We start from the raw sequence: 26,318 nt of genomic DNA, 5'->3' as shown, positions 1-26,318 counted from the left end.
ATTATTATTATTATTATTATTATTATTATTATTATTATTATTATTATTATTACTATTGTTGTTGTTATTGTTGTTGTTGTTGTTGTTGTTGCTGCTGCTGCAAAAATTGATATGAAGGAATGTAAACGAGTTAAGCCAAACATTTCATGATAGTGATGCTATATGCAATGATGCATGATCTTCGCGTGAACATGCGTGTTTGACCGACACGGTTTGACTCTGTGTATGTGTGTGTGTGTGTGCACGTGCGCGTTCATCACACACACACACAAACACACACACACACACACACACACACACACACAGAGAGAGAGAGAGAGAGAGAGAGAGAGAGAGAGAGAGAGAGAGAGATCTTGTATGGTGTCATGTTTGATTTCCGAAGTGGAATGGGGCTGTTTCATGACGTAACTATAGTACTCTTTTAGTAGGCCATGGGCTGTTTACATTCTTACGCTTTGTACTTAAGTTTTTGAAATTACCTTGTGTTCGATTGACATTCAATGTCTGCATGTGTCTCTTTAGTCATTTCTCTCAGTGTCCAAACTCCAATCAATATATTCATTCGTGATTTCTATAAACAAACTATTGAAAAAAAATTGCAGGGATAGAAACATCACCATTCAAATTTACATTACAAGTATGTAAGTATTTTCTCCTTTCTTTTATATTTACAAATATAGCGTGTGTAAGTCATTTTCGTCTGGCACCACTTAATACTGTAAGCATGCCACGCCGCTGCCAACACAATATATTCTCAATTACCCCAAAGTTGAAACGAGCTCATAATTGCGTCCGGTCACCAGACCTGCAAATATGTTCACGTCGTCTTTTGTGCGTCTTTAAAGGTTTCAATATTTATTTCTCATGCCCACAGAATAAAGAGGAGGCGTCCTCCTCTTTTATTGATTCTTTTTCGCTCAAAGGAATTATATGACACTCCACGGGAGATTACTCCATTAACAACACCAGCGTCCCCAGCAACAAAAATATTATAAGAGTAATATACCCTCTTTTATGTTATTGTTTGTAGTGTAGTGTCTTTGGCCTAGTCTTAAGTCTTTTGTTGAGGCAATAAATATTAAAAGGATTGTGTTCACCGATGTGTCACGCGACGACAAGACATGGATCTCTTCTTTTTTTATTGCTATCATTAAGACCTTGACCCGATAGCGAGCTGTCTGCTCTTTTCAAACCGGTATATTATTAATTATTTAATATTCGCTCTCTTTTTCCTCACCAGCGGCAACACGACAGGTATCTAAATCTAAGTTGTAGTTTTTTTGTTGTTTTTTTAAATTGCATTTTGTTATTTTAATTCCCTTTAAGTAGAGGTCTACAACGGACTAAGTAAATCTCCAAGCCAACATTTAAGAATACGAACTTTTGGGGGCAGCTGAAAAAAATACATGATAGATAGTTTGATCCAGATATATTAGATATTAATAATTTTAATTAGACATTTGATTTATTTATTTATTAATTATTTTTTTTTGTATGTGGACCTTCCGCATGTTCCTCGAGGTAGCTTCATTTCATATTGTTATTTTAACCGTAGATCTTTTGTCAAACGTCTATTTATTCAATTTGTTAACTTTTTACACAGTGGTTCCGATGTCGGATCTGGCGCTCTAATTAGGGTTAGATTAGAGCGTAGCAAGCAATGGTTATAAAACCACACTCGTTTAACTCTACAACTTGTATAAATTCCGACTCATTGGTCATAGCCACACTAGTCTAGCCTACTTGTTGCTTTCTCTTTCATTTTTACTTACTGAAAATATATTTTGACATAATTTTAGGAGGAGGCGTGCGGGGGGGGGGGGGGGGGGGGGATTGCAGGAAAAAGAGAGAGGAAGAAAAGTTTATTACAAATCCATTCAATCATCATCATTGCCTTTTTCACCCTGGGTCAGGGTACAGACCACAGTCAAACAGTTTCCACCCCTCTCTGTCTTGAGCTAACTTTATCTCGTTCCATGTCTTATCACTTCTTTGTATATCAGCTTCTTTAACTCTTCTCAATGTTCCCCTTGATCATCTGCTCTCAGGGTTCCAGTCCAATACTTTCTTTGTTATAGTGGGGTCATTCTTTCTAAGGGTGTGTCCAATCCACCTCCACCGTCTTCATCCTTTTTCCTCTCCGACTGGTTTCTTCTGTGTTCTTTTCCTTACTTCTTCGTTCTTAATCCTGTCCATCCATTTTATTCTGAGTAGTTTACGCATGCACCTGTTTACGAAAATCTGTATCTTCCTTATACAGTGCAACCTCGATATAACGACATCGTCGGGACCGGGAAAACGTGTCGTTATAGAGGGATGTCGTTACAGAGAGGTTTCCTATGTGTGTATATCAGGAGGTGTTTTGGGTCTTGTGTAGTGAATGTATACTTTTTCATTTTCCCTCTGTAGTTTATCCGGGCTTGGGACCGGCAATGAATAGTGTTGGGTTATTTGATCGCTTTTACCCGATCGACGATCGAGTCAGCGTCAACGAGTCAGTGTCCGATCTCAATGCCGGAAGAGCGAGTCAGTAAAACGATCGAGTCACTAAAACGATCAGGCGGGTTGTGAGCTTGAGACGAGCTTGAGACGATCTTGACACGTGAGACGAGCTTGAGACGATCAGGATCCGAGCGAGCGGAGGGGTAACGAGTGTTTCGAATCATTTCAAATTCAAACGATCACAGTTTGCCATCCGATACCAATCGCCAACGTTTGCACACGGTAGTCTGTGGTTCTTCCACAGCCCTCACTCCTTGTCAGATGTTAGTGTGTCTGGGTGGCAGGGAAATTCGTATAGGTGTATCACGCGTGTGTGACAAGTCTTCATTAAACCTACTCAAGTTTGACTATCACACACACACACACACACACACACACACACACACACACACACACACTAAGGCTATTTCTATGACACACACGCATCCATCTATCAATGAACACTCCTACAGTAGTGCGGCTATGTGGTCTAGTCATGACGTACCTATAGTACTCTAGTCGGCCATGGGTCTAGTGCATTATAATGGTCTAGTGGTATGACACCCGCGTTCGGATCGGAAAGTCCTGGGTTCGAGCCTCGCGCTCGGTGCATAGTTGAGTCTTTGGACAAGGCTCTTTACTCACATTCTCTCACCGTACTCAGGTGTAAAATGAGTACCTGGCCGTTAACAGCGTTGTCTTTGTCTGAAAAATTGTAATATCGCCTAACAGGCGGCATGTCCCGTCCTACATATTAAATGTTGCTGTTGACCAGGGACCCCTTTACAAAGCGCTTTGATCACATTTAGTGGATATTGTAAAGCTCAATTTTTAAAAGTAAAACATTAGCTTTGAATATGGAATGTTTCAATTTTAGTTGCCTGTGTATTCTTTGTTAGTTCCCATCATCATCATCATCATCATCATCATCATCATCATCATCATCATCATCATCATCAGGGGCAGCGGTACGGTCTTTGGTTGGCACCCGAAAGGTACCGAGTTCGATCACCCGCCGCTGAGTGGTCTTGAGCAAGTCACCTTGCCCTAACTAAATTTGCGGCGCTGCACTGCGGCTGTCGCTTGGGTTATTCCAGTCTTCCCTTAGAATAGACCCGAAAGACGAATCTCCCCTATGGTATGAATAAAGGGAATTATGTTTAATTTATTTATCATCACCATCATATCAGCGGGATCATCATCATCACCACCACCACCACCACCACCACCCTAATAATAAGGAATAAAATAAATATCAACACATTCCAATGTAATAATCAATCTAAAATCAATCAGTGCTCCTAAAAGACCCCTTTGATTTCTTTGTCTAATTCGTTCCATACTTTTGGAGTCCCGACAAAGAAAGATTTTCAGCTAACTATAGTTTATATATGGGAACATTAATCAGTCGTTTATATTGGAATCGGAGTTGTCTAGGTGTATTAGTTCAAAGCGCATTTCCAAGGATTTACCATACTCAATGAATTTCACAATATTTAATTTAATTTATTCCTCCGGCACACCATATCGACCATACATCCATTTCGTACAGTAGGTACCGATCGCTGTTTGGAGTCTTTTTGTATTAAAGCTCTTTACAATACCCGTCATTGCTTATAAGATAAGAATACATTCACACCTGAGTCAAGTGCCTTACACACGGACTTAACGTCTGGATCACAATTTTCAACAATCACTGTCACTCATTCGGCCATTGACAAGGCTTGATTTTGTGACAAGAGACACCGTACCACTGAGCGACCGAACAAATAATCACCATCTGCGCCATCGTCATCATCATCATTATCATCATCCTCATCACAGCCGTAACAGCCAGCAATACACAATCATCATCTTCGGGTCCGGTCTATCCGTGTGGGGGGTGGGGGTGGAACCTGCTAAAGTATTTCATTTTTTTAAAACAGAAACACGATAATCATCATCATCATCATCGTCATCCATTGTCGTCGGCATCGTTATCATCGTGTCCGGGCAATCCGTGGGTGTCTGGGTGTGGAACCTGCTAAATATTATTATTATCTACCTACCTAATAAAAACACACCATTCTTGTTCATTTATTTTTCAAATAATGAAATGAAAGGCACGACCTTTTCCCGCACACACAAGAGGCGATGACGACCAGTGACAAATTATGGGAGGTGGGGCGGCCGACAACTTTTGGCGCGACATAAATATGAAATGTTAAGGTGACAGCGGGATGATGGTGGTGTGGCAGGGGGGGGGGGGTCTCAACCCTTCACCATCAACAACTGATGGCGTGTGTGTGTGTGTGTGTGTGTGTGTGTGTGTGTGATGCGACGACGATCATAATCAAGGCTGCCAGACAGCCAGATTTCTTCTTGCCCAAGTAGTCAAATTGACCCCAAATAGCCAAAGACCACAAGCATTCTGACTCCCTTGAAAAACTCATTGGTTTTGATTAACAAAACAATCGACTACAGTTGGATAAACTTATCTTTTCATTTTTTTAAAAATAAAAGATTTTTTTAAAAAATGAATAATAATAGAAAAGCGTTTCTTAGTAACCAATTTTGAACTTGGCCATCTGGCAGCCCCCATCATAACCAGCTGCAGTCAAGCCAGCCACAGACATAAGAGAGGGAGGGGTATGTGAAGTTTCCTGTGGCAAACGAGATGCTCGTATTTTTTTTTTTCAAACGAATCACTGCTCGATGACGTCACTGACTCGAAACCCGCTCGAAACCGACTCGATTTTAGAGGACTCGATCGAAAACCCGCTCGATTTGATCGTTTCAAACTCGACCCAGCACTAGCAATGAATGGAGAGTGGACAAAGGATTTATAAACAGTCCAGTGTTGACCTGTCACAGGCATTCATTGGGTGAAAAGCGAGCCTTCTGATTGGTGAAAGGCGAGCCTTCTGATTGGCTGCGGTGTTGTACAAATGTGACTATTGATTGGCTGAAAAAGAAGCGTTTTCATTGGCTACAATAAGAACTAGCTCTGGGCTTATTACGAGTAGACAACATACATAGAATGGAAGATACCACTTGTAATAGTTACGAACAATTTCATGGTAGACAAACACCTTCAAGGTTTGTCGGACCAGAAATGTCGTTATACAGGGGTTTTGCTGAAATGTACGTCGCTATAGAGGGTTTTTTATTACTAATGATATATAGTAAAATAAAATGGGACCTGAGTACCATGTCGTTATACAGGGAATGTCGCTATAACGGATGTCGTTACATCGGGGTTGCACTGTATATGACTGTGATGCATTCCAAGTTTCACATCCTGTACGGATGACTGACTTCACGTTTGAGTTGAAAAGTCTCAGCTTTAGTTTAAGGGAGATATCTTAAGTTCTCCAAACTGTTCAAAGATATGAATGCAGCCTGTGCCTTTCCAATCCGTGTTTTCACCTCTTTTTCCGTACCTCCATCCTTGTCTATTATACTCCCGGGATAGCAGAAAGTATCTATATCTTCAAGTTCCTGATCTTTTACTTTGATCTGCTCAATTTGATGTGTACCTATCCTTAGAACCTATGACTTTGCAGGGTGAATTCTCAAACCAATGGATTCTGAGAGGCTGTTTAGAATTGTGGTTTTCGCTTGCATCTGGTCATGGATGTGAGACAAAAGAACCAGATCATCCAACTGTGTCCAGGGGGTCCACGATATGCCATTTCTTCGTCCTTTGGAGGTTTCCTTCATTAGCCAATCAATGGCAAGGATGGACATGAATGGTGAGAGCAAGCATCACTGCTTGGCCTGTCTTAATTTCAAATCCATTCATTGTATGATTTAAATTATTTTTAACAGTGAGATATCAGCAATGGATGGAACGAGGCATAGATTTCCAGGAAAAGAGAAAGGCCTAGGAAAAGATGGAAAACGCGGTAAAAAGAATATTACTGAGGAGGAAGCTGTGAACAAGGCGTCGAGGAAGTAGGTTGACTTTCTTTTTTTTTAATGAGTAAAGTATCCATTTATTTATTTTTTCATTTTCTTCCTTTCATATTAAATTATCACATTTTATACGGATAGATAATGTAAAGCTCATTATAGAACCAGCATTGCTATTACACTTACATCAATTTTTATAAAGGCAGTCCTTCAAAGCCATTAAGCGCATGGAACCAGATTTTATCCGGTTTCTGTAGTGTGAAACAGACTTTAGCAATTGCTTACTACCCTTTGGATAGTACGCTAGTCTACTACAAATTACTGCTGGGTGGACATGGTGGGGGGGGGGGGGATGTCAGAAACAAATCTTGACTGCACTTGTAATTGATCTCAGTCCCTTTGCTTGTGATGCAAATGCTCTACCAACTGAGATATTGGGACCCCCAATTCGTATATCGGCCAAATTCAGAACTTACGGAAGATATGATACCTTGAAGCTGACGTTTCATCTTTAGCTTCTATTAGTCCTCCTTTTCATATCTCCAAAGTTAATATTGTGTTACTTACTTACTTGGATATTTAGCGATGATTTCCAACACAAGTTCTGTACTCTTCAGTTATTGTCGCAACTCTTTTCTTTACTGTTTCATAATTTTAGCCAATTCCTATATCATCCTGCTTGAAAAGGATAATAATAATTATAATAATATACAGTTTTCATATAGAACCTTATCCCATATCTCAACAAGCGCAAAGCTCTAAAGAAAATAATGCAAACACATATTAGTTGTCAGGAAGCCCAAGATGTCTACCACGGGATTTACAGAATTTGTTTTCAATATTTTCAATGAGGTACCCATTTTTTTCTACATGTAAGCGCCAAACCGAAATTTTTGCATCTTTCAGAGGAGAAATTAAGGAACTTTAATCTCTGCCAAGTAAAAGATGAAGAAGAAGAAGAAGAAGAAAGAGAAGAACATTCTTTTTTACTGAAAATTTATTGTGGATAATGCTATTAGTCTCAGGAAAATGTTAAGATTTACTTTCCTGCCATTGTGAATGGATTGCCATTAATTTTTTGAGGAAATGACCAAGCACGAATTTTCTGTTTGTTTATTGATTACAATGATACTCATGATTTGATCACTGCATCATGATTGGATGTTTAAAAAAAAATAAAGAAATTCATTATTCTGCAATTATTTCATGACTGTTAATCAATTCAATTGTCAACAATTTTCACAAGCTACATGTGCAAATATGACTTAGGTTTCTGTACACTTTTTAAATATGTGTTGAAGTAAAATGATTTTTCTTGGATTCATTTATGCAATCAAAAATTGGAGAAATCTGATGGCAGGCACAATGTATTGATTTATGTAATGCTTTTTAAAATCATATGGAATAAGCTGTGTTCGATTGAAAATAGACAAAATGGGAATTTATTCTTTACAGATGGATCCGACATTTTGTTATGGCCTTGATGCTATGCTTGATTTCACCCATCATTGTGTTAACCTTTCTGCCATCACCTGTCAAGCCAAAAGAATACCCCAGGTATGAAATCAATTTTTTTTTGGTCGCATAAGCACTCTAAAATAGTATAATTCCTGTTGATCAGAATTTTCAACACACATTTTCATGATTCTGTGATATGTGTTGTAAGTGTGACTTTGACTGTCATTTTAGAATTTTGAAGTCTTTATATGCATGCTATTTTGAAAACAATTCACATTTAACTTTATTAATTAATATATTTTTGCACACTTTGTTTTCAGTTTAACTCGGCCAGCCCCGTTTGAAGGCCCTCTTTCCCTAAACAATGATTTGGCATTCTCTGATAAGCTGTATGAAAATCAGCTGTTTGGCCCTGAATCACTCGTCATTGATGGAGGTATGAAAACCATGCATTCATTTTCATCATGGTTTATGACAAGAAATTTACAAATTGATTATGTACATTCTGTTAGAAGATGAGATGAATAATTTTGTACACAAAGGGAAGAAGATAATGCTGGATAATTCGTTGCAGCATACAATTTGAATATTATTATTACTGTCGTCACATATTAGAGAAATAAGCAATGCTTTTTTTTTTTTCATTTGAAAATAATTTGTTAATTGTAAATCTTTCATATTATAAATGCTCTCGTTTTGTTTGTTTGTTTGTTTTTTTAAACTAATTCCTGAGCTAGATTGTAGTCATGGTTTCACATTTTGAACTATACATAGCGGTATTTTCATGGATCTATTTGTAGTTGCTTTTCCTAAATATATTTTAATATTTTACCTTTTTTCCTGAATGTTTAGATTACTTTAAAGTAAGAAGTGCCATCTAAAGTGCACTATTAGGAGGAGGGAACATTAAATGAGTATGCTTTCTTTATGAAACTATGTGTTTATCAAATGTGTTAAAATGTAAAATGTAAAACATATGTAGTAAAGGTGAGTTTGAAATGATAAAGTGATTATTCATGGTGTAAGCCAGGAACTTACACTGCTGGAATAAAATATTGAAATCAATGATTATAATACTATGTTTAGTTGTCAGTCTCAAGCGAAAATGAGATAGTAAATACATTTATTACTTTATTACTTTTTTCTTTTATGAAATGGTCAGGAAAATGACAATCTTTTGTTTTAATTCATAAGCTAGAGCTGCCTGAGGTAGACAATATGCTGGAAAAAAAAATGAGTGAATGTGACTCATATTTTTTCCCTCTTGTCATTATCTGCATGTTTTGTGTGTAGCCCGAGGAAGGCCATTTATTTTGTATTGTCCTCTTTATTTTCAGTTATATGCACTCACTTTATTTTTGTCTCCATTTTTAACTCGTACTTTACTCATAGAAATAATTGTTCTCCACTGATCAATAGGCTACAGCTTTTGTATGTATTATAATTGAAATTTAATGCGCATTGAAAGTATTTTATTCTCAATGTGCAAAAATGTCTTTAGAAAATTCTTCTTATAGTCATGTCATTGCCATCCCAATCTGCAAAAACATTATGGCTATCCATTGTCATATCATTATGGTTTGAACTACTCAATTTTCGTATTGATTTTTTTTAAATCTCCTTTTTGAGTGTTTCCTTTGAATTATTAACTAATTGCATTACCTGAGTCGACTGATTTATATCAAGCAGTAGAAGTTTTTAGTTATATGTTATGCATACTCTGATATTTTGTATCTTGTAGAAAACATCTACACTGGCACGATGGATGGCTGGGTCAACCATCTGTACAAAGGAGAAGTCAGGAAGGTGGTCCGATTCGGGCAAGAGCCATGTGGTATTTTTACACATTTTTCACATATTATTTATCATTACTATAATAAAACCTTCAGGAGTCCTGATAGCTCAGTTTGTAGAGGATTTTCCTCACAAGCAAAGGGAATGGTGTTGGGATCATAAAAAGGGTAATTTAGGTCCACTGACTTATTAATATCCCCAGTATTAAGTCATAATTGTATCTTGAAATAATTAATTTATTATTGAGCATTTCTTTGAATCTGTTGAAGGAAGGAGAATTTTGTTTCATACTTAATACTGTTCCCCAATTCTGTTCACAAAAGAACCCCCCCCCCCCCCCCTAAGACTAGTTTGGTAACTGACAATAAATATTTTGAATCAGTCTCCGCTGGTCATTTTTACATGGATAATGAAAAGAAAAAACAAGCGAAACAACTGATGTATCAAATCAGTTGAAAATAAAGGACCAATTTATATAATTGAATGAGTCTCTCAAAATTTTCTTTATTTAAAACTGTGTTGGTCCAAATACTTAAAACTTATGATATGGTAAGCGCTCGATTGAAAATAACCTTTTCATCACTTATCAATGAAATTTTTTAATGCCGTTAGATTTTTCTATACTTACAAATCTTGTTTTTCGAGAGTATTATGATAATAAATTCCCTTTATTCATCTCCAAGGGATTGCTAACAGTGGTAATCTATGAATTATTGTCTGTTTATGCCCCTGATGCTGATAGGAATTAAAAGTATCTAATAAAAAGCTTTACAAATTGTGAAGATAAATTACTGCAGAGAAAGAGATACTCTGGATTCATATATAATTACTAACTAAACCTATTTGGTTCCAGTTTGCCTTATCTAATTAGTGTAACTAATTTACTGTAACAGTTTGACTTATAAATTTCAAGAATTTTTATTTATCATCACAATATTCTCACACTGTTTTTAAGTGCAAACTTTATACTGACTATAATATGATAATTTTTATCAGTCTTGCACCTTTTTTTTTTATCAGAGATGTTTTATAGTGTCTAATGTTAGATTTGATCAAATTATAAAATCATAGTTTTCTTTCCAAGTTATTTATAATGTCAAGACCTCTCAAAATTCACCTCAAATTAAACTTTCAGAAAAGCACCCGTGTAAAGCATCAAAATGTTATTTATTTTTATCTCTTAAAAAATTGAATGCACATTGTCGTTCACATTTAGTTTGGCTTAGTTTCTCAGTTTGTGTAAAACAAAAATAATTAAGACGCCTCATAAAACAAAGTTATGTGAACTTGAAACATTTAAGCAAACAAAATCACTATTACTGTTGCCATTGCGATTGCATTTTGATATTTTGTTTTAGGTGGTTATGAGAATGAGAACACCTGTGGCCGACCACTGGGTCTGAGAATGGACAAGAATGGGTTTTTGGTTGTCATTGACGCTTATCATGGTTTATTCCGAGTGAACACTACAACAGGTAACATATTTCTCTACATTGTAATAATTTATTTAGTTTGTAGCTCTTTAATTAACGTTGACCTGTAGTATCTTGCTATGCAACAACCTTACTTCACCACGGTTGTGACTGGGGTAATATAATATAACATAATATATAGAAATAGGATATGCCCTAAGCAGATGTGCACATAACAGGTATGCTCTCATATTAGAGGAAAAGCTAAGAAACTCAAATAAGGAACAGATTCATCAACTCGTGTTTATATAGCCTATTACCCAAGGGGCATAATCAATACAAACAGTCATATACACAGTAAAGAGTATAACATGGATTGTTTCTCTTACTTTCATTATAACCACCAGCACTAATATTTCTCTGAATGGACAAGAATGGGGCTTTGTTTGTCAAGTTGATTTGTTCCGTGTAACCACTACAACGGGTAACATATTTCTCTACATCTAAATCAGTAAATTTGCCTGTGGTTCTTTAATTTACTTAAATTTGACGTTCAGTACCTTGACATGCACCAACCTCACTTCATCGCCAATGTCTAGTCTGCATTCAAAAACATCTGATTTCACAATAGCATACTTTATTTGTAATGAAAGGAATCTTATTCCTTAGTAAAATATAAAGAGTCTATTTCTTGTGGCGAGAAATCTAAATATGTTAAGATTGTTGTAGGATTACTTTTTATTTTTTTCAATTCTAGAAACATAAAGATCAGAAATATTACACTCGGTGCTAAAAATTGTTGGGGTTTTTTGGGGTTTTCTTTTTAATGTTTGTTTTTTTTGTTTTGTTTTTTTAAACATCAAACAGAAGTGTTTTCTGTTTTACGGCGATTTGTACTTGGTTTGGTTTTAGGGGTAGAGGGTAAAGCTTTTTGTCTCCTTTTTAAACAAAAATTGTAAATAATTTATTGGAATGATTGGCAAATTAGAAATGAAAAGTTCAGGTTAAGAACTGGGTATAGCCATGAAGCCTATGGAGCCTTGGTTTACTAAAAATTTAAACAGAAAAAAGCACGGCAATGCTGTGATATGACATGTAATATTTTCCTGGTTTATTAACTGTGTTATAAACAACTCTTTCCCTCTGAACTTTTGGATAGAAGCTGGTGGATCACCAATATTTTCCATTATACCAATTCAGACTGAGCTACCCAATCTCTTTTAGGTGAACAATGAGGACTTGCGAATATTATGTCACAGCACGAACTTGAACTTGTTTATCTATCACTCAGAAGAAGTACTGATCGAGCGAGTGGTATAGTGGTATATCCGATATCAGGTTCAAATTTTGATGGAGACATAGGCACATTTTTTCATCACACTGCTCTCTCATCTCATGTAGTTCCATATCTGAAGCAGACGTCGGAGGTCATCTTCCGCCAAGCTGATCTATCTCTTGCCAATTCTATTAAAGCAGCGCCACCTTTCTCAGCTTCATCTGTCCAAGTTCTTATCCCTTTCAAATACGTTATTCTTTGTCTTCCTCTTATTCTTTTTCCATTCATCTTTCCAGTCAAGGCGAGTATTTCCAAACCAGGGTGGCGGATAATGTGTCCTAAAAATTCCATTTGGCGTTTGATGATTTTTGTTATCAGTGATCTTTTTCTGTTTGCCATTTCTAAAATTTCTTCATTTCTTTTCCTTTCCATCCATGACACCCTCATCATTCTTCTGTAAAACCACATTTCCACTGCCTCCAGTCTTTTAACCATGGTCTTGTTTATGGTCCAGCTCTCACAACCATATAGCAGCACAGACAGTAATTAGCAATCCAGGACTTTGATTTTTGTTTTCATGCTAATATTCCTGTTTTTCATAATTGTATGCAGCTGGTTGAATGCATTCTTCGCCATACCTATTCTTTTCTTTATTTCACAATCTGATTTTCCATTGGATGTTACATTGAAGCCTAAATATTTGAAACATTCAACTTGTTGTATTGTTTGTCCTCTGCTTGTTATTACACTGGCTGGTGGGTTATTATTTTTAGATACCGTCATACATTCTGTTTTAGATATATTCAGTTCCAGTCCCATATTTTCACTACTCCTGACTACAACATCCAGTAATTCTTGTAGTTCATGTTCAGATTCTGCCAGTAGAACCGTATCATCTGCATACCTCAGATTTGTTACATTCTTTCCTCCAATACACACCCCCTTCTTATGTTCGATATCTCTTAATATCATTTCACTATAGAGGTTGAATAAATCTGGAGACAAAACACACCCCTGCCTAACTCCTCTTCTAATAGGTGTAAAACTGCTTAGTTCGTTGTCAACACGCATTGCTGCTTCTTGTTCCCAGTACAAATTCCGTAATATTCTTAAATCTTTACCATCAATGTCCAAGGATGATAGAATTTTGAATAGTTTTTCGTGTTGTACTTTATCAAAGGCTTTTGAATAGTCGATGAAACACATATACAGATCTTTATTTACTTCAATACATCTTTCCATCAGCATTGATAATGTGAATATTCCATTTCTGGTACCCTTGTCCTCAACAAAACCAAATTGCATCTCCCCAATTTCAGGTGCAAAAGAGCAAAGGCTAAACCTAAATACCAACTAGACATTCTCCGGGAGGAACAGAAGATACAAGAAAAATTTGAACTATCAGTAAGAAACAAGTTTGAAGTGCTTGGAGAACTAACAGATATAGAAGAGAAATATGAGCAGTTTAAAGACAGTGTTGCTGCATCATTAGAAGAAAATGTTCCAACCACACTTAAGTTGCAGAAGAAGAAATGGATTACTCCAGAGATATTAGAACTAATGAATGAGAGAAGAAAGGCCAACAATCAGGAAGAAAAATACAAGACTCTGAACAGGCAGATAAAAAGAAAATGCAACGAAGCTAAAGAAGACTGGATAAATGAACAATGTCACTATATAATGTCCTGCAAAGAAAAAAATGGCAAATTCTTCCATCAGAAAATCAAAGAAGTGACAAACAAAACTAAATCAGGTGCTAAAAGTGGATGCATCAAAGACAAGCGTGGAAACACCATCATGGACAAAGACTGCATTCTAAACAGATGGTCAGAATATATTGAAGAACTTTTCTTTGATAATCGAGGAGAAATGCCTATGATAAAAGAACTGGAAGGGCCTTCTATAATGAAAGATGAAGTTAGGAACGTCATGAAAAGCATGAAAAATGGAAAAGCTGCAGGACCTGATGCCATAACAATTGAAGCCTTGACTGGCCTGGGTGAATGGGGGATTGAATTCATCACAAACCTTCTAAATCAAGTGTATGACACAGGAAAAATGCCAACTGATATGAAACGATCCATTTTTATAGCACTACCAAAAAAGCCAGGGGCAGTTGATTGTGAACAACACACTGCTCTACATATATTAAAAACTCTATAAATTACTCCTCCCTACCCTCTCCTCCTGGTTATAGCACAAATCTCACTTTTAACCAACTTGGTGATAAGCATGGATTGTATCAAATAAATGATAAAGCTTTTTGCGTAAACATATACCAGTACCCAGTATACCCTGGTCACAAAGATGAAAGTACTATGAAATTTCATTGTAGTCATGTTGGTGAAAAGGCTCATCAGTCAAGGTTCAATCCTCCTACTATATGCTGGCCCTGAGCTCAATTGCAAATCGACAGTAAAATGTAATTGATGCCACTTTTTATGAATATACCACTGAAAAGAGCAGTATAAAATTCTTTCTTTGTTTAAATTCACCATCCCCGTTCCCCCCAACCCCCAGGTGAATATGAAACTTTATACAAGGCCACAACCCCAGTCAATGGAAAGCCATCAAAAATGCTCAATGATTTGGATATTGACGACGAAGGCAGAATTTACTTCACAGACTCCAGCACTGAGTGGCATCGTAACCAGTTCTTCAACATTATGATGGAAGGAGATTCCACAGGAAGGTAACTTTATTTTCCTTTATTTCCTAACCCAATTGTAACTAATCTTTTCAAAATATTAAAATTTCAAGAAGTTTGAATTTGATTTTAAGCTTAACACATAAAATTGGAGTTACAAAAAGTGTCATTATTGAAGAGAGTTAATTTTTGTCTTAAACTTCAAAAATACAAATTTACTTATTTTGAACATTTTGCCTATAAAATCCATTTTCCACATCATAATTGAACCCTAAACTCATGGGTTTTTCCTTTCTTTTTCTCTCTTCGCCTTTTAATTCTACCTTCTCCTTATTTTATTTCATGCATTTTGTTTCTTTTCTGTAAAAAAAAAAAAAAAAAAAAAATTATATATATATATATATATATATTTTGTAACATTCACTATGTGCAGTCAAGTGTTTTTCTCCAACATATTGAGAGAGTAATGGAATTATAGCTGAAATTAAATACATTTATGTTTTGGGGTAATATTTTTAATATGATTGCCTCCAATGGATTGTTAATATTTTTTTTCTTTAAGTTTTTACCCAGAAATCATTTTTTATTATTATTCATAGATTGCTAATGTTTGACCCTAAAGTTAAGTTAACCAAACATGTTGTTGGAAATTTGATGTTTCCCAATGGTGTTCAACTTACCCCTGATGGATCATCCTTGCTTTTGACTGAGTTCTCTCGCGCTCGAATTCACAGGTAATCAGTTTTTTAATTTTTTTTTAAACATATGATTATCTATTTTGAGTATGTCCTGTATGTCTCCAACAAAATAATATAACAAAGTCATTCATTGTTGAAAAACATATCTTTGTTAACGCTGTTCTTAGATGCTCTTTCTAACAAATTGAGAACACACTAATTTTTCTACACTTCTATTTTGAAGTCAGTCTTTGACCATTTGAAATCGTAATGTCCAGCTAGTGATTTATTACTTTGAAACAAAATTTTGTTCACACAACAAATTGTGATATCCATCTTTCTCATTCATTTTTTCGACTCATTTATAAATGATGTGTTTGAAGCATATTTTGCAACTTTAACTTTTCATCGAGATATAAACTATTTACCAGGTTTGTGACGTGACTAAATTGGCACTGACTTAAACTGCAACTGTTATCTATTTCTCATTAAACATGTATGGTAGGCAAATGATTAAAAATGTGGTGCACATAATATACTTATAATGTTTACTTTCACACTGGGCAGATATGATTTAAAATCTAAAAAACTATCTGTGTGGGCTGATGGCCTTCCTGGTTTTCCTGACAACATTCGATTTGATGCAGCAAGCCAGACGTACTGGGTGGCAATGGCAGTGCCTCGGTTTCCAGACAAGTTTTCACCCATAGATTATATGATTGAGAGGCCTTGGTTGAGAGGAATGATAGCAAAGGTAATGTGGCACTAGATGAAAAGATCAAGATTTAAATAATTTTATCAATGAGTTCCCCCCCCCCCCCCTTTTTTTTTTTTAAATATGAAAATCCACTTTTTTCATAGTTCCTAGATATAACTGAAATAAAAAAGACAGGAACCTAGAATGGCTTAGAGTTTTAATAGTTTTGTCAGTGAAAGAGACCAAATTATGACAGGTTTGACTGCATACACACACATACACACACACACACACACACATATATATATGTATATATATATATATATATATATATATATATATATATATATATATATATATATATATATATATATATATATATATATATATATATATATATATAACATTGTGCTTATTTGAGTCAATAAAAAAATGATACGGCGCACAACTCTACTGAAAGATTTGAAAATTAGAAATGTATTTTTTACAGATAGATAAACAGATAACTTGATTTCCTTTTATAATTTAAAGTCAGTTTGAAAGTTCGTTGAGTCACATAGATATCATAAAATACGTACTGACGACACTAACATCTCAAAATCAACTAATTGCGTCACTGTAAAAAGTTGTCAGTTTGCGTCATCTATTTATGACATCAAGTATTATTATTACTTCCGTTGTGTTGTTGATTTAGCGGCGATCAGTGTTGTTATGTAGTAGTGAATTCTAATTGCGTGTATGTTTGTGTGTGTGTGTGTGTGTTGTGTGTGGTATATACATGTGTGTGTGTGTGTTGGCATTTTTCAGCAAATCGTGGCATTCATAGTGATATTATTCACTTGATCACATGAAGGTATTTCAGTCGCCATTTTGATTCTTTTTTTACTAATTAGGGTTAGCTCAAGATCGAAGGATTTTTTTTCTATTAGGGTTAGTCATAAGTCTTAGTAAAGGTGCTAGGATGTTTGTTTTTCCATAAGTTATGTAAAGGGGAAACATTCCGAAAGCACCTACATCCCCAGTATTCTTTAAATTTGTATTTTCACCATTGATCTTTTGTCAGGCATTTATTTATTCAATTTGTCATCATTTTTTCTATTTAGGTTAGCTCGAGATCGGAGGATATTTTTTTTTCTATTAGGGTTAGTCATAAGTCTTAGTAAAGATGCTAGGATGTTTGTTTTTCCATAAGTTAAGTAAAGGGGAGACATTCCGAAAGCTCCTACATCCCGACTATTCTTTAAATTTGTATTTTCACCGTTGATATTTTGTCAGGCGTTTATTTATTCAATTTGTCATCATTTTTTTCTATTAGGGTTAGCTCGAGATCGGAGGATATTTTTTTTCTATTAGGGTTAGTCATAAGTCTTAGTAAAGGTGCTCGGATGTTTGTTTTTCCATAAGTTAAGTAAAGGGGAGACATTCCGAAAGCTCCTACATCCCCAGTATAATGTATTCACTTAATGTTAATGTTGCTGCTCGAAGCTCGAAGAAATAAATAATAATGTGAAGATGAATGTAAGCTTCAATTTAATTACAAAAACAGATCAAATGAACGTTTTGGGTTTCCCGTTTATCAACAAAACAGGATGAATGAAACACCAAAGATGAATGAGATAATGTGGTAGTGGCGTAGTTAAGAAGAATAAAAAAAACATTGGTTGGCAGGAAATGAGTATGCTCCTTTGCAAGGAAGCACGAATTAAAACAGAATGCTAGATATTTCTAAAAGGTGCGCAATTAATTAAGTGAAAAGAGGGGAGGCGGGGAGGAACTGTGTAATGCAGTTTAGGAAGTGTAATATAAAAACATGTAGACTGTTGTTGGAAGATAAATACAATGGAATTGAAATTCCTTTCTTAAAAAAATATAGGCTAGCCTTGTGGAGAACATTGTGCCATTTGAGTCAATAAAAAAAAATTATACGGCGCACAACTCTACTGAAAGATTTGAAAATTAGAAATGTATTTTTTACAGATAGATAAACAGATAATTTGATTTCTTTTTATAATCTGAAGTCAGTTTGAAAGTTCGTTGAGTCAAACCGATATCATGAAATATGTACCGACGACACTAACACTCTAAAAAACAACCAATTTCGACACTGTAAAAAGTTGTCAGTTTGGCGTTTTTACGCAAATCGTCGCATTCGAAATAATGTATTCACTTAATTACTTTAAGAATTTCAGATCTACAGTAAGTTTTCAACAGTTTTCATCTATGACATCAAGTATTATTATTGCCCCTTTGATTCTTTCAATGTGATGGTTTTGGGTGGATAATATCCAGGTTTAACTTCTTTGGTAATAAATTAAATAATAATAATAATAATCTAAAAAATCGAAATTTAAAACAAGAAAATAGAAGTTGCATTAAAGGTAAAATAAGGTTTTAGACAGACCTTATTCAATGTTATGAATAGTCAGGTGGCTCCGAAGCGCAGTGGATAAGCTGTCAGATTCTAACCTTGGAAGTACTGGGTTCAATCCCATTGTGTGTGGACATTTTTTTAAAAAGTTTACATTATTGAGAAAGACATCATTTTTGTTGTTATAGTTACTGGACATATATTTAAAACCTTAAATTAATCTATTATTATTATTATTATTATTATTATTATTATTATTATTATTATTATTATTATTATTATTATTATTTATTATTATATTTTTAGAATAACATCGTTACCATTCAATGTGTTATCGACGTGCATTTATATGTCAACCTCGATTGTTATCATTTTATAATATTTTATCATTATCATCGGTGTATTCGTTTACCACGTCTTTGTCATTTTATTGGGGTTTTATTTCCTTTTTTTTTTTTTTTTTCCTCTTTTTTTTTTTCTTTGGTTTGTTTTTGTTGTTTTTCAAAAACTTCCTGCCCCATCATTGTTTATGTCTATTTACCTTATCTACGCCATTCACTCTCATTCGTTCTTAGTGTCTTATTCGTCGTGTTTTGTTGATAAAGGGGAAATCAGAAACGACCACAGTATGTCTTCGTCTATTAAATTGAGGCTTACAATTCAACACGTATCGTTATTTTTTTGAGCTTCAAGCAGCAACATTTTCATTAATCAACCAGCAGCGCCAACGGAGGTGCATAAAAATGGTGCGTTTTTGTACACCTCCAGTGGAGGTGCATAAAAACGGTGCCAAACGCCACCAAACATGATCACCAGAGTACTGTACTGTAAGGTAAGTTCTGGATCCCAGGATCGTCTTTCAACTCTGCTCACGTCGGCTACTTCAGGTTTATTTTCGCAGTTGATTTGATTACCACAACCTGTATTCACACATGGACAACTATATGTTGCTGTGTCATGGGTCAGAGGCTATAGCGGCTTACACTTCATGTTGGGCCACACAGAAAGTCAACAGAGGATGTACCAAGTTACACAGACAACGTTGTTTACCAATCTGCCCTCATTAAATTATTGTGGGTATAATATCGAATGAAAATAGTTCCTTCCCCGCGAAATTGTGGGCTTTTTACTAGTATATATATATATATATATATATATATATATATATATATATATATATATATATATATATATATATATATATATAATATATATATATGTATATATAGCTTAAATATTGATAAACTTTCCAAACAGGTTGTGACAGTTTCCAATGTGCAAATGTTTAGGAACTTTCTGAAATTGCTAAGTTCGGCTGAGCCCAAGGCCTTGGCTGTTGAATTTGACACAGATGGTCACATCATCAGTAGCATCCAGGACAGGAAAGGCACGGTGATAGAAGCTGTCAGCGAGGTTCATTTCCATGATGGTCTCTTTTACATGGGGTCGTACCATGAAAACTTTCTGGCACAGCTTGACTGGAAAAAGGTGGAGAACAAGTAAAGGAATTATATAAAGAAACTAGTAAATTTGCGATCTTTATTTTTGAAGTGAAAGCTATTGTTTGGAAGTTTGTAATTGGCTAGAAAAGACCTTTTGTGTTTTTTTAGTATAGTTTTCTGGTGATTTGTTCTACATTAGGTACGTATCGTGATTTTTTTTAAATTGGTTCTTTTTTATTTTTTAATTTGTTGTTTTTGTTTGTTTTTTTAAAAATCTGTTTAAGATACACTTAAGATTGGTGCTGCTCTGTTTATGTTGTGTATATGTGACTCAAAGAATTCTCATGAGTTTATATCCCACAAAGTATATTTAAGTATATTGGATTTATTGTTGAAGTCTGTACCATGTAGTTTAAGTGCGATTTTTGATTTGTGCCATGTATGTTTCTAAAACTGTGAAATAGGTGTTCTAAAAGTCAGTTTGATCTATTCTTCCAAAAGTCAAATGGCAATGACGTCACATCATGCATTTATTTTACCTAAAACAGCCAGAATTTTATGATTCATTGTGTATGAAAGTTTTGCTTGGGTTAAATCTAGAACTTATTGCAAGATATATTTTAGATAGTATGTAATCTTTGCGATTTTCATGTTGGAATATGCACAATTTATTACCATCTTTACAATTCTGACAGCCAAGTGACATATTTTTTGTAGCTTTTTCAGTGGAGTGTACACTGATATGAATTGTCTGTTGCTTGAATCATTGGTATAACTGTAAAGTACTTATAATTTTAGAAAACACTTAGAAGTGGCAGGTGACTTACTCTTTTGAATTATTTTCTATTGTATTATTTTGCAATGGATACTTATTATTTCGACGGCTCAAATCGTTCAGTGGATAGAATTTCCCTTAGGGCAGAAGAACATTGGCCTTCCCAGAGAAAATCTTCTCAAGTGCACAATCTCACTATCTGTTCTTCCTTCATCATTTACCCTTTCCAGTTGGAAGGGAAACTCTCGTATTTTTCCTTGTAAAGCATCTCTCCATTATATATTTTGTCATCGTCAGCTTCTTTGGCATAATGTATCCCATGTTGCCATTTGAGTGTATCTCTTTTGTGTTAGGTCTCATGGCAGTGACAGTGTAGGACCTGTAGATAGTTTTCGCCTAGGTACATGTATTTATTGCTCTTGGATTTACTAATCTCTGTTGAACTTGTCCCCTTTGTCTTACTATTTTGTTGAGTGCTTTTTTGCATTTTCTTAACCATTTTACTATTCTTTTATCTTCCTTTTTACTGAAAGTTATTAAACATATGAATTCAACGAATATTTACTATTTAAGGGACACTAAAATTAAGGCACCATTTTATCCTGGTTTGTGATGTGATATGCAAAGTTAAATTTTGTAGTTTTATGCAGCCCCATTCCTTGTATTTTCTTTTTATAAAATTTAACTTCATAAAAGGGGAGAAGAAAAGAAGAGAGAAAGAGAGAGAGAGAGAGAGAGAGAGAGAGAGAGAGAGAGAGAGAGAGAGAGAGAGAGAATGTGTGTGTGTGTGTGTGAGAGAGAGAGTGTGTGTGTGTGAGAGAGAGGGAGAGAGAGATTTTATCACTTCGAGTTTATATCAGTTAATTTTAAAAGTTATTTTATATTCAGACCATAAAATTACTGTTACAGTTTAATTTTTGATTTACAATTAAAGATTTTTCAAACTTTTGTGAGATTTATGTTGTTGCATGTACATGTTGATATGATCAGGACTTAATATCGTTATGATTATCTTAACAGCAAATAGGGTGGGGGAACTTTTGCCTCCTTGAAACCATCTGGTTCTTGCCTGGGGTCTTATACTGAGAGGGAAACAGATGGATTTATCTTTTGTGAGAGATGATATTTTATCCCTTTTAAATCACCTCCATTGCGCATTACAACGCAATCCGATTTTTAATATTATGTATATTTTGTAAGAATTTGAGTGTACCTTTTGGTTGAAATCCTGTAGCAGTGGCAGTGTGAGACTTTAAAGTGCTCAAACTACAGGCTTGCCACCCAGAATGATTTCTCATATTTTAATACGCTTTGAGGTCCAAAATATAATAATATGGGAATGCTGATTAAAATATGATTTAAAAAATGCAAAATGTCAACAGTTTGTAACAAAAGAGGAAAAAATGATGAAAGTGGAATAGATGAAGGTCATGAAATACTGTCTCCACCTGGATGAGAAACTGAGTAGCCAGATGACTGTCATTGGAATCACAGGAATTTACTACTCTCTACTAGCTTGATAAGTCGCTATAAAAGCAGCGAATGTTAAATTTGAAATTGTCGATGTTTGCACATTTTGAAAATATGATTTTTGGGGGTAAAAATATGAGAAAATTAGCATAAATATTTTGAAAAATATGATATACCTTTTCAAATGGTTGGGTTGGTTGGCAAGTCTGAAACTAGATACCGTGATTTATTGCTATTTGATATACTTCTGGGATTTGGCATGTCTTGAGGAGAGGGGAAAAGAACGAGTCTGCAGTGGCATTAAGGTGGACTCTAGAAGGAAAGAGAGGGAAAGGAAGGCACAAAACAACATGGCGCAGGATGGGAAAAAGGAGAGGAGTGAAACTGGATGGCACCCCTGGCAGAGAACCAGGACTGTTCCAAGGATCAGATGAAATGGAGGAACATGTCCAGGCCTTACGCGCCCCATGCCACTTAAAACTCGCCCAATTCGTCTTACTTTTTTTCTTCAGTGCTTGGTGGCTTGGTCTCATCTTCATTTCTACTGGCGTGGTCTGGAAGACTCTTAAAGTAGTGCAAGCGCGTAAAACACCTAAAGCAAATATCAAATATCAGATCCAATTTACTATGGTGTTATGTGTCCATCAGATTCCATTTAGAATATGATATAAAGATGTTTTCAATATGCATGAGTTCATCCTGGCTTATTTTGTGCGCATCGACCATGGCAGTTGTTCGCTACCATTTGGACAGAACATCCGTCCAATGCATAATACTTTCTGACAGATCCTGGCTGGGGTTCTTGACCTCCCATAATGGGCAGGAAGGACATTTACTGTGTCTTCTATCCCCCTATATCTGTTTTCTAACTTGCTTTCTGTCTTTGTCTTAGATTGAGATTACTTGGTTTTGTCCTTTCCCTGGACAGGGCTTGGAGGGAAACAGTGAGATGTATAGTTATACTTTTGGGAGATGATCTTTTTTTCGTTGTAAATCATCTTTCTGATATATATATATATATATATATATATATATATATATATATATATATATATATATATATATATATATATATATATATTGTAATTTGTTGTCTTGAATGTATAATGTGTGGTTATGTGGTCTTCTGGTTTGACACGCGCTTTCAGATTGGAAGGTCCTGGGTCGAGCCTCGCTTGGTGCATAGTCACACATTCTCTCACTGTACTCAGGTGTAAAATGAGTACCTGGCCGTTAACTTCGTTGTCCCTGTCCGAAAAAGTGTAATATCGCCAAACAGGCGACATGTCCTGTCCTAAATGTTAAATGTTGCTGTTGTCCAGGGACCCCTTGTAACATGCTTTGAGCACATTAAAAGGATATTGCGCTATATAAAAGCTCTTTTTTTTTTTCTTTTTTTTTTTTATAATTCCTAGTTGGATCCTGTGCTTGTGTCTTGGATAAGACATTTTAAAATGATCTCAAACCAAGTATATTGATAGTATGCTCTACATCTGTTCTCTATTTGTAGCATTCCCCTTTAACTTACTGTTCTTGTGTGATTTTAATTGTGAATCTATAATTTTTTTTTGCTATCCCATTTTCTGCCTTTTTACTGGCGCTGAAATGACTTAAATGTGACGCAAGCGCCGTAAAATCCTTAAAAACAAACATTTCTGACAGATCTGATTTAGATCCGATCACTCAGTCTATGTGCCAACAAAGGCATTGATAAAAAAAAAGGTCAGGTGAAAACTAGGGGGATGTTATAAATATACATTGTGTAACTGTTTAAATTTTTACTAATTGATCCATGTGCACTCAAGAGTATGTGATAATAATTGAAGGATTTATTGTACGTCAGAAAATTTTCTCGAAGTTTCTTGCAATGAAATTAATTAAATGCATTTTTAATTACTAAGTTAAAACAAAACCAAAAGACTTCTTGTCAACTTCATTTGCAAAGACGTTTAAAATAAAACATTTTAAAAAATCCTACCGCACAGCACATGAATACAGAGAAATGAGCGTCAAGTTTAAATTTACTTAATCTCGCTTAAACCATGATATGAAAAAGGCAAACCCATGTTCATGCCCACATACCTCCTCTCTCTCTCTCTCTCTCTCTCTCTCTCTCTCTCTCTCTCTCTCTCTCTCTCTCTCCTCTCTCTCTCCTCTCTCTCTCTCTCTCTCTCTCTCTCTCTCTCTCTCTCTCTCTCTCTCTCTCTCTCTCTCTCTCTCTCTCTCTCTCTCTTCCTCTCTCTCTCTCTCTCTCTCTCTCTATCCTTCTTCTTCTCTCTTCTCTTTATCTTTTTCATCAGCTCTCCTCTCTCTCTCTCTCTCTCTCTCTCTCTCTCTTTTTTTTTTTTTCTGTGATTTTCCTTCTGTTTTTCTTTCTCTCGTTCTCATATATGTATCCAATTATACAATCAGGCACATAAACACACTCACTAACGTTAAAATCTGAGAAAAGGATAAACAGAATTGCATAAAGTAAGACCCCCCCTTTTTTTGTAAAGGGAGACTTTGGTCTTGGTGCAAAGTGGTTATAACTTAATAAATAGATAAATTAATAAATATATATATAAATAAATGCAGAAGGGAAAAATGGGTGGGAGGGGGGCGGGTCTCAATAAATGACAATGACAAGGAAATGAAGCAAATGAGTAAAGGAACAATCTCTTGAATGCGTGCACTTCGATAGACAATGATATTGTATTATAGAAATTTACTAAGCACGTTGGCGGGAATGGTCCTATATGTTTCCCATATAAACAAGAAGCAATTCAGGACAGTACGGTAGTCATAATGATAAACTGTCAACGAAACATAAAAATAAAAACGATAAATCCATCAAATACTAACAGAATAATATAGTTAGTCTATCTACATTGCAAGATCATTGGGCCATAGTCTAGTCTCATTGATTCATAGTTTTGGATATCATCATCATTAGGCCTTGGTCTTGTCTACTTGGGTAAAAGTGTTGGATATCACCATCATTGGGCCATAGTCTAGTCTCATTGATTCATAGTTTTGGATATCATCATCATTTGGCCTTGGTCTTGTCTACTTGGGTAAAAGTGTTGGATATCACCATCATTGGGCCATAGTCTAGTTTCATTGATTCATAGTGTTGGATATCACCATCATTGGGCCATAGTCTAGTTTCATTGATTCATAGTTTTGGATATCATCCTCATTAGGCCTTGTCTACTTGGGTAAAAGTGTTGGATATCACCATCATTGGGCCATCGTCTAGTTTCATTGATTCATAGTGTTGGATATCACCATCATTGGGCCATAGTCTAGTTTCATTGATTCATAGTTTTGGATATCATCCTCATTAGGCCTTGTCTACTTGGGTAAAAGTGTTGGATATCACCATCATTGGGCCATCGTCTAGTTTCATTGATTCATAGTGTTGGATATCACCATCATTGGGCCATAGTCTAGTTTCATTGATTCATAGTTTTGGATATCATCATCATTAGGCCTTGTCTACTTGGGTAAAAGTGTTGGATATCACCATCATTGGGCCATAGTCTAGTCTCATTGATTCATAGTTTTGGATATCATCATCATTGGGCCATAGTCTTGTTTCATTGAATGATAGTTTTGGATATCATCATCATTAGGACACGTTATTGTCTTTTTGGGACCAAGTTTTGGATATCATCAACATTGAGCCATGGTCTTGTCTCATTGATGCTTAGATTTGGATATCACCATCAACGGGCCATGATCTTGTCTCATTGATGCTTAGATTTGGATATCACCATCAACGGGCCATGATCTTGTCTCATTGATGCTTAGATTTGGATATCACCATCAACGGGCCATGATCTTGTCTCATTGATGCTTAGATTTGGATATCACCATCAACGGGCCATGGTCTTGTCTCATTGATGCTTAGATTTGGATATCACCATCAACGGGCCATGATCT

The 26,318-nt window shown here is 35.4% G+C and overlaps 3 protein-coding genes across 4 annotated transcripts in view; 2 read left to right on the top strand and 1 right to left on the bottom strand.

The window, feature by feature from the left end:
• LOC144968526 (uncharacterized) overlaps positions 1–6,953 on the bottom strand; it is a 30,720-nt gene extending 23,767 nt beyond the window's left edge. The window contains exon 1 of the mRNA XM_078906988.1: positions 6,947–6,953. The gene's annotated coding sequence lies outside the window, so the exon portion shown is untranslated. The remainder of the gene's footprint in view (positions 1–6,946) is intronic.
• LOC144968549 (putative small nuclear ribonucleoprotein Sm D2) overlaps positions 1–26,318 on the top strand; it is a 399,977-nt gene that overhangs the window by 130,047 nt on the left and 243,612 nt on the right. The gene's annotated exons all lie outside the window — the stretch shown is intronic.
• Positions 1,017–21,869, top strand: LOC144968534 (adipocyte plasma membrane-associated protein-like). Of its 2 annotated transcripts, none has more exons than XM_078907001.1 (10): positions 1,017–1,254; positions 6,292–6,417; positions 7,831–7,932; positions 8,154–8,269; positions 9,575–9,667; positions 10,986–11,102; positions 14,836–15,007; positions 15,562–15,696; positions 16,207–16,393; positions 19,962–21,869. In XM_078907001.1, the coding sequence occupies exons 2-10, from the start codon at positions 6,305–6,307 to the stop codon at positions 20,205–20,207; spliced, it is 1,281 nt and encodes a 426-aa protein (XP_078763127.1). In that variant the 5' UTR covers positions 1,017–1,254; positions 6,292–6,304; the 3' UTR covers positions 20,208–21,869. The 2 variants fall into 2 exon arrangements, with proteins under 2 accessions (XP_078763127.1, XP_078763134.1); XM_078907008.1 differs by having other exon boundaries at positions 1,056–1,195.

The sequence above is a fragment of the Berghia stephanieae genome, chromosome 1 (assembly GCF_034508935.2).
Source record: "Berghia stephanieae isolate SIO BIC M18660-M18661 chromosome 1, UCSD_Bste_1.3, whole genome shotgun sequence".
In the NCBI taxonomy this organism is placed as follows: domain Eukaryota; kingdom Metazoa; phylum Mollusca; class Gastropoda; order Nudibranchia; family Aeolidiidae; genus Berghia; species Berghia stephanieae.
Note: the sequence above shows the minus strand (reverse complement) of the source record. Positions and strands in the feature narration are given on the sequence as shown.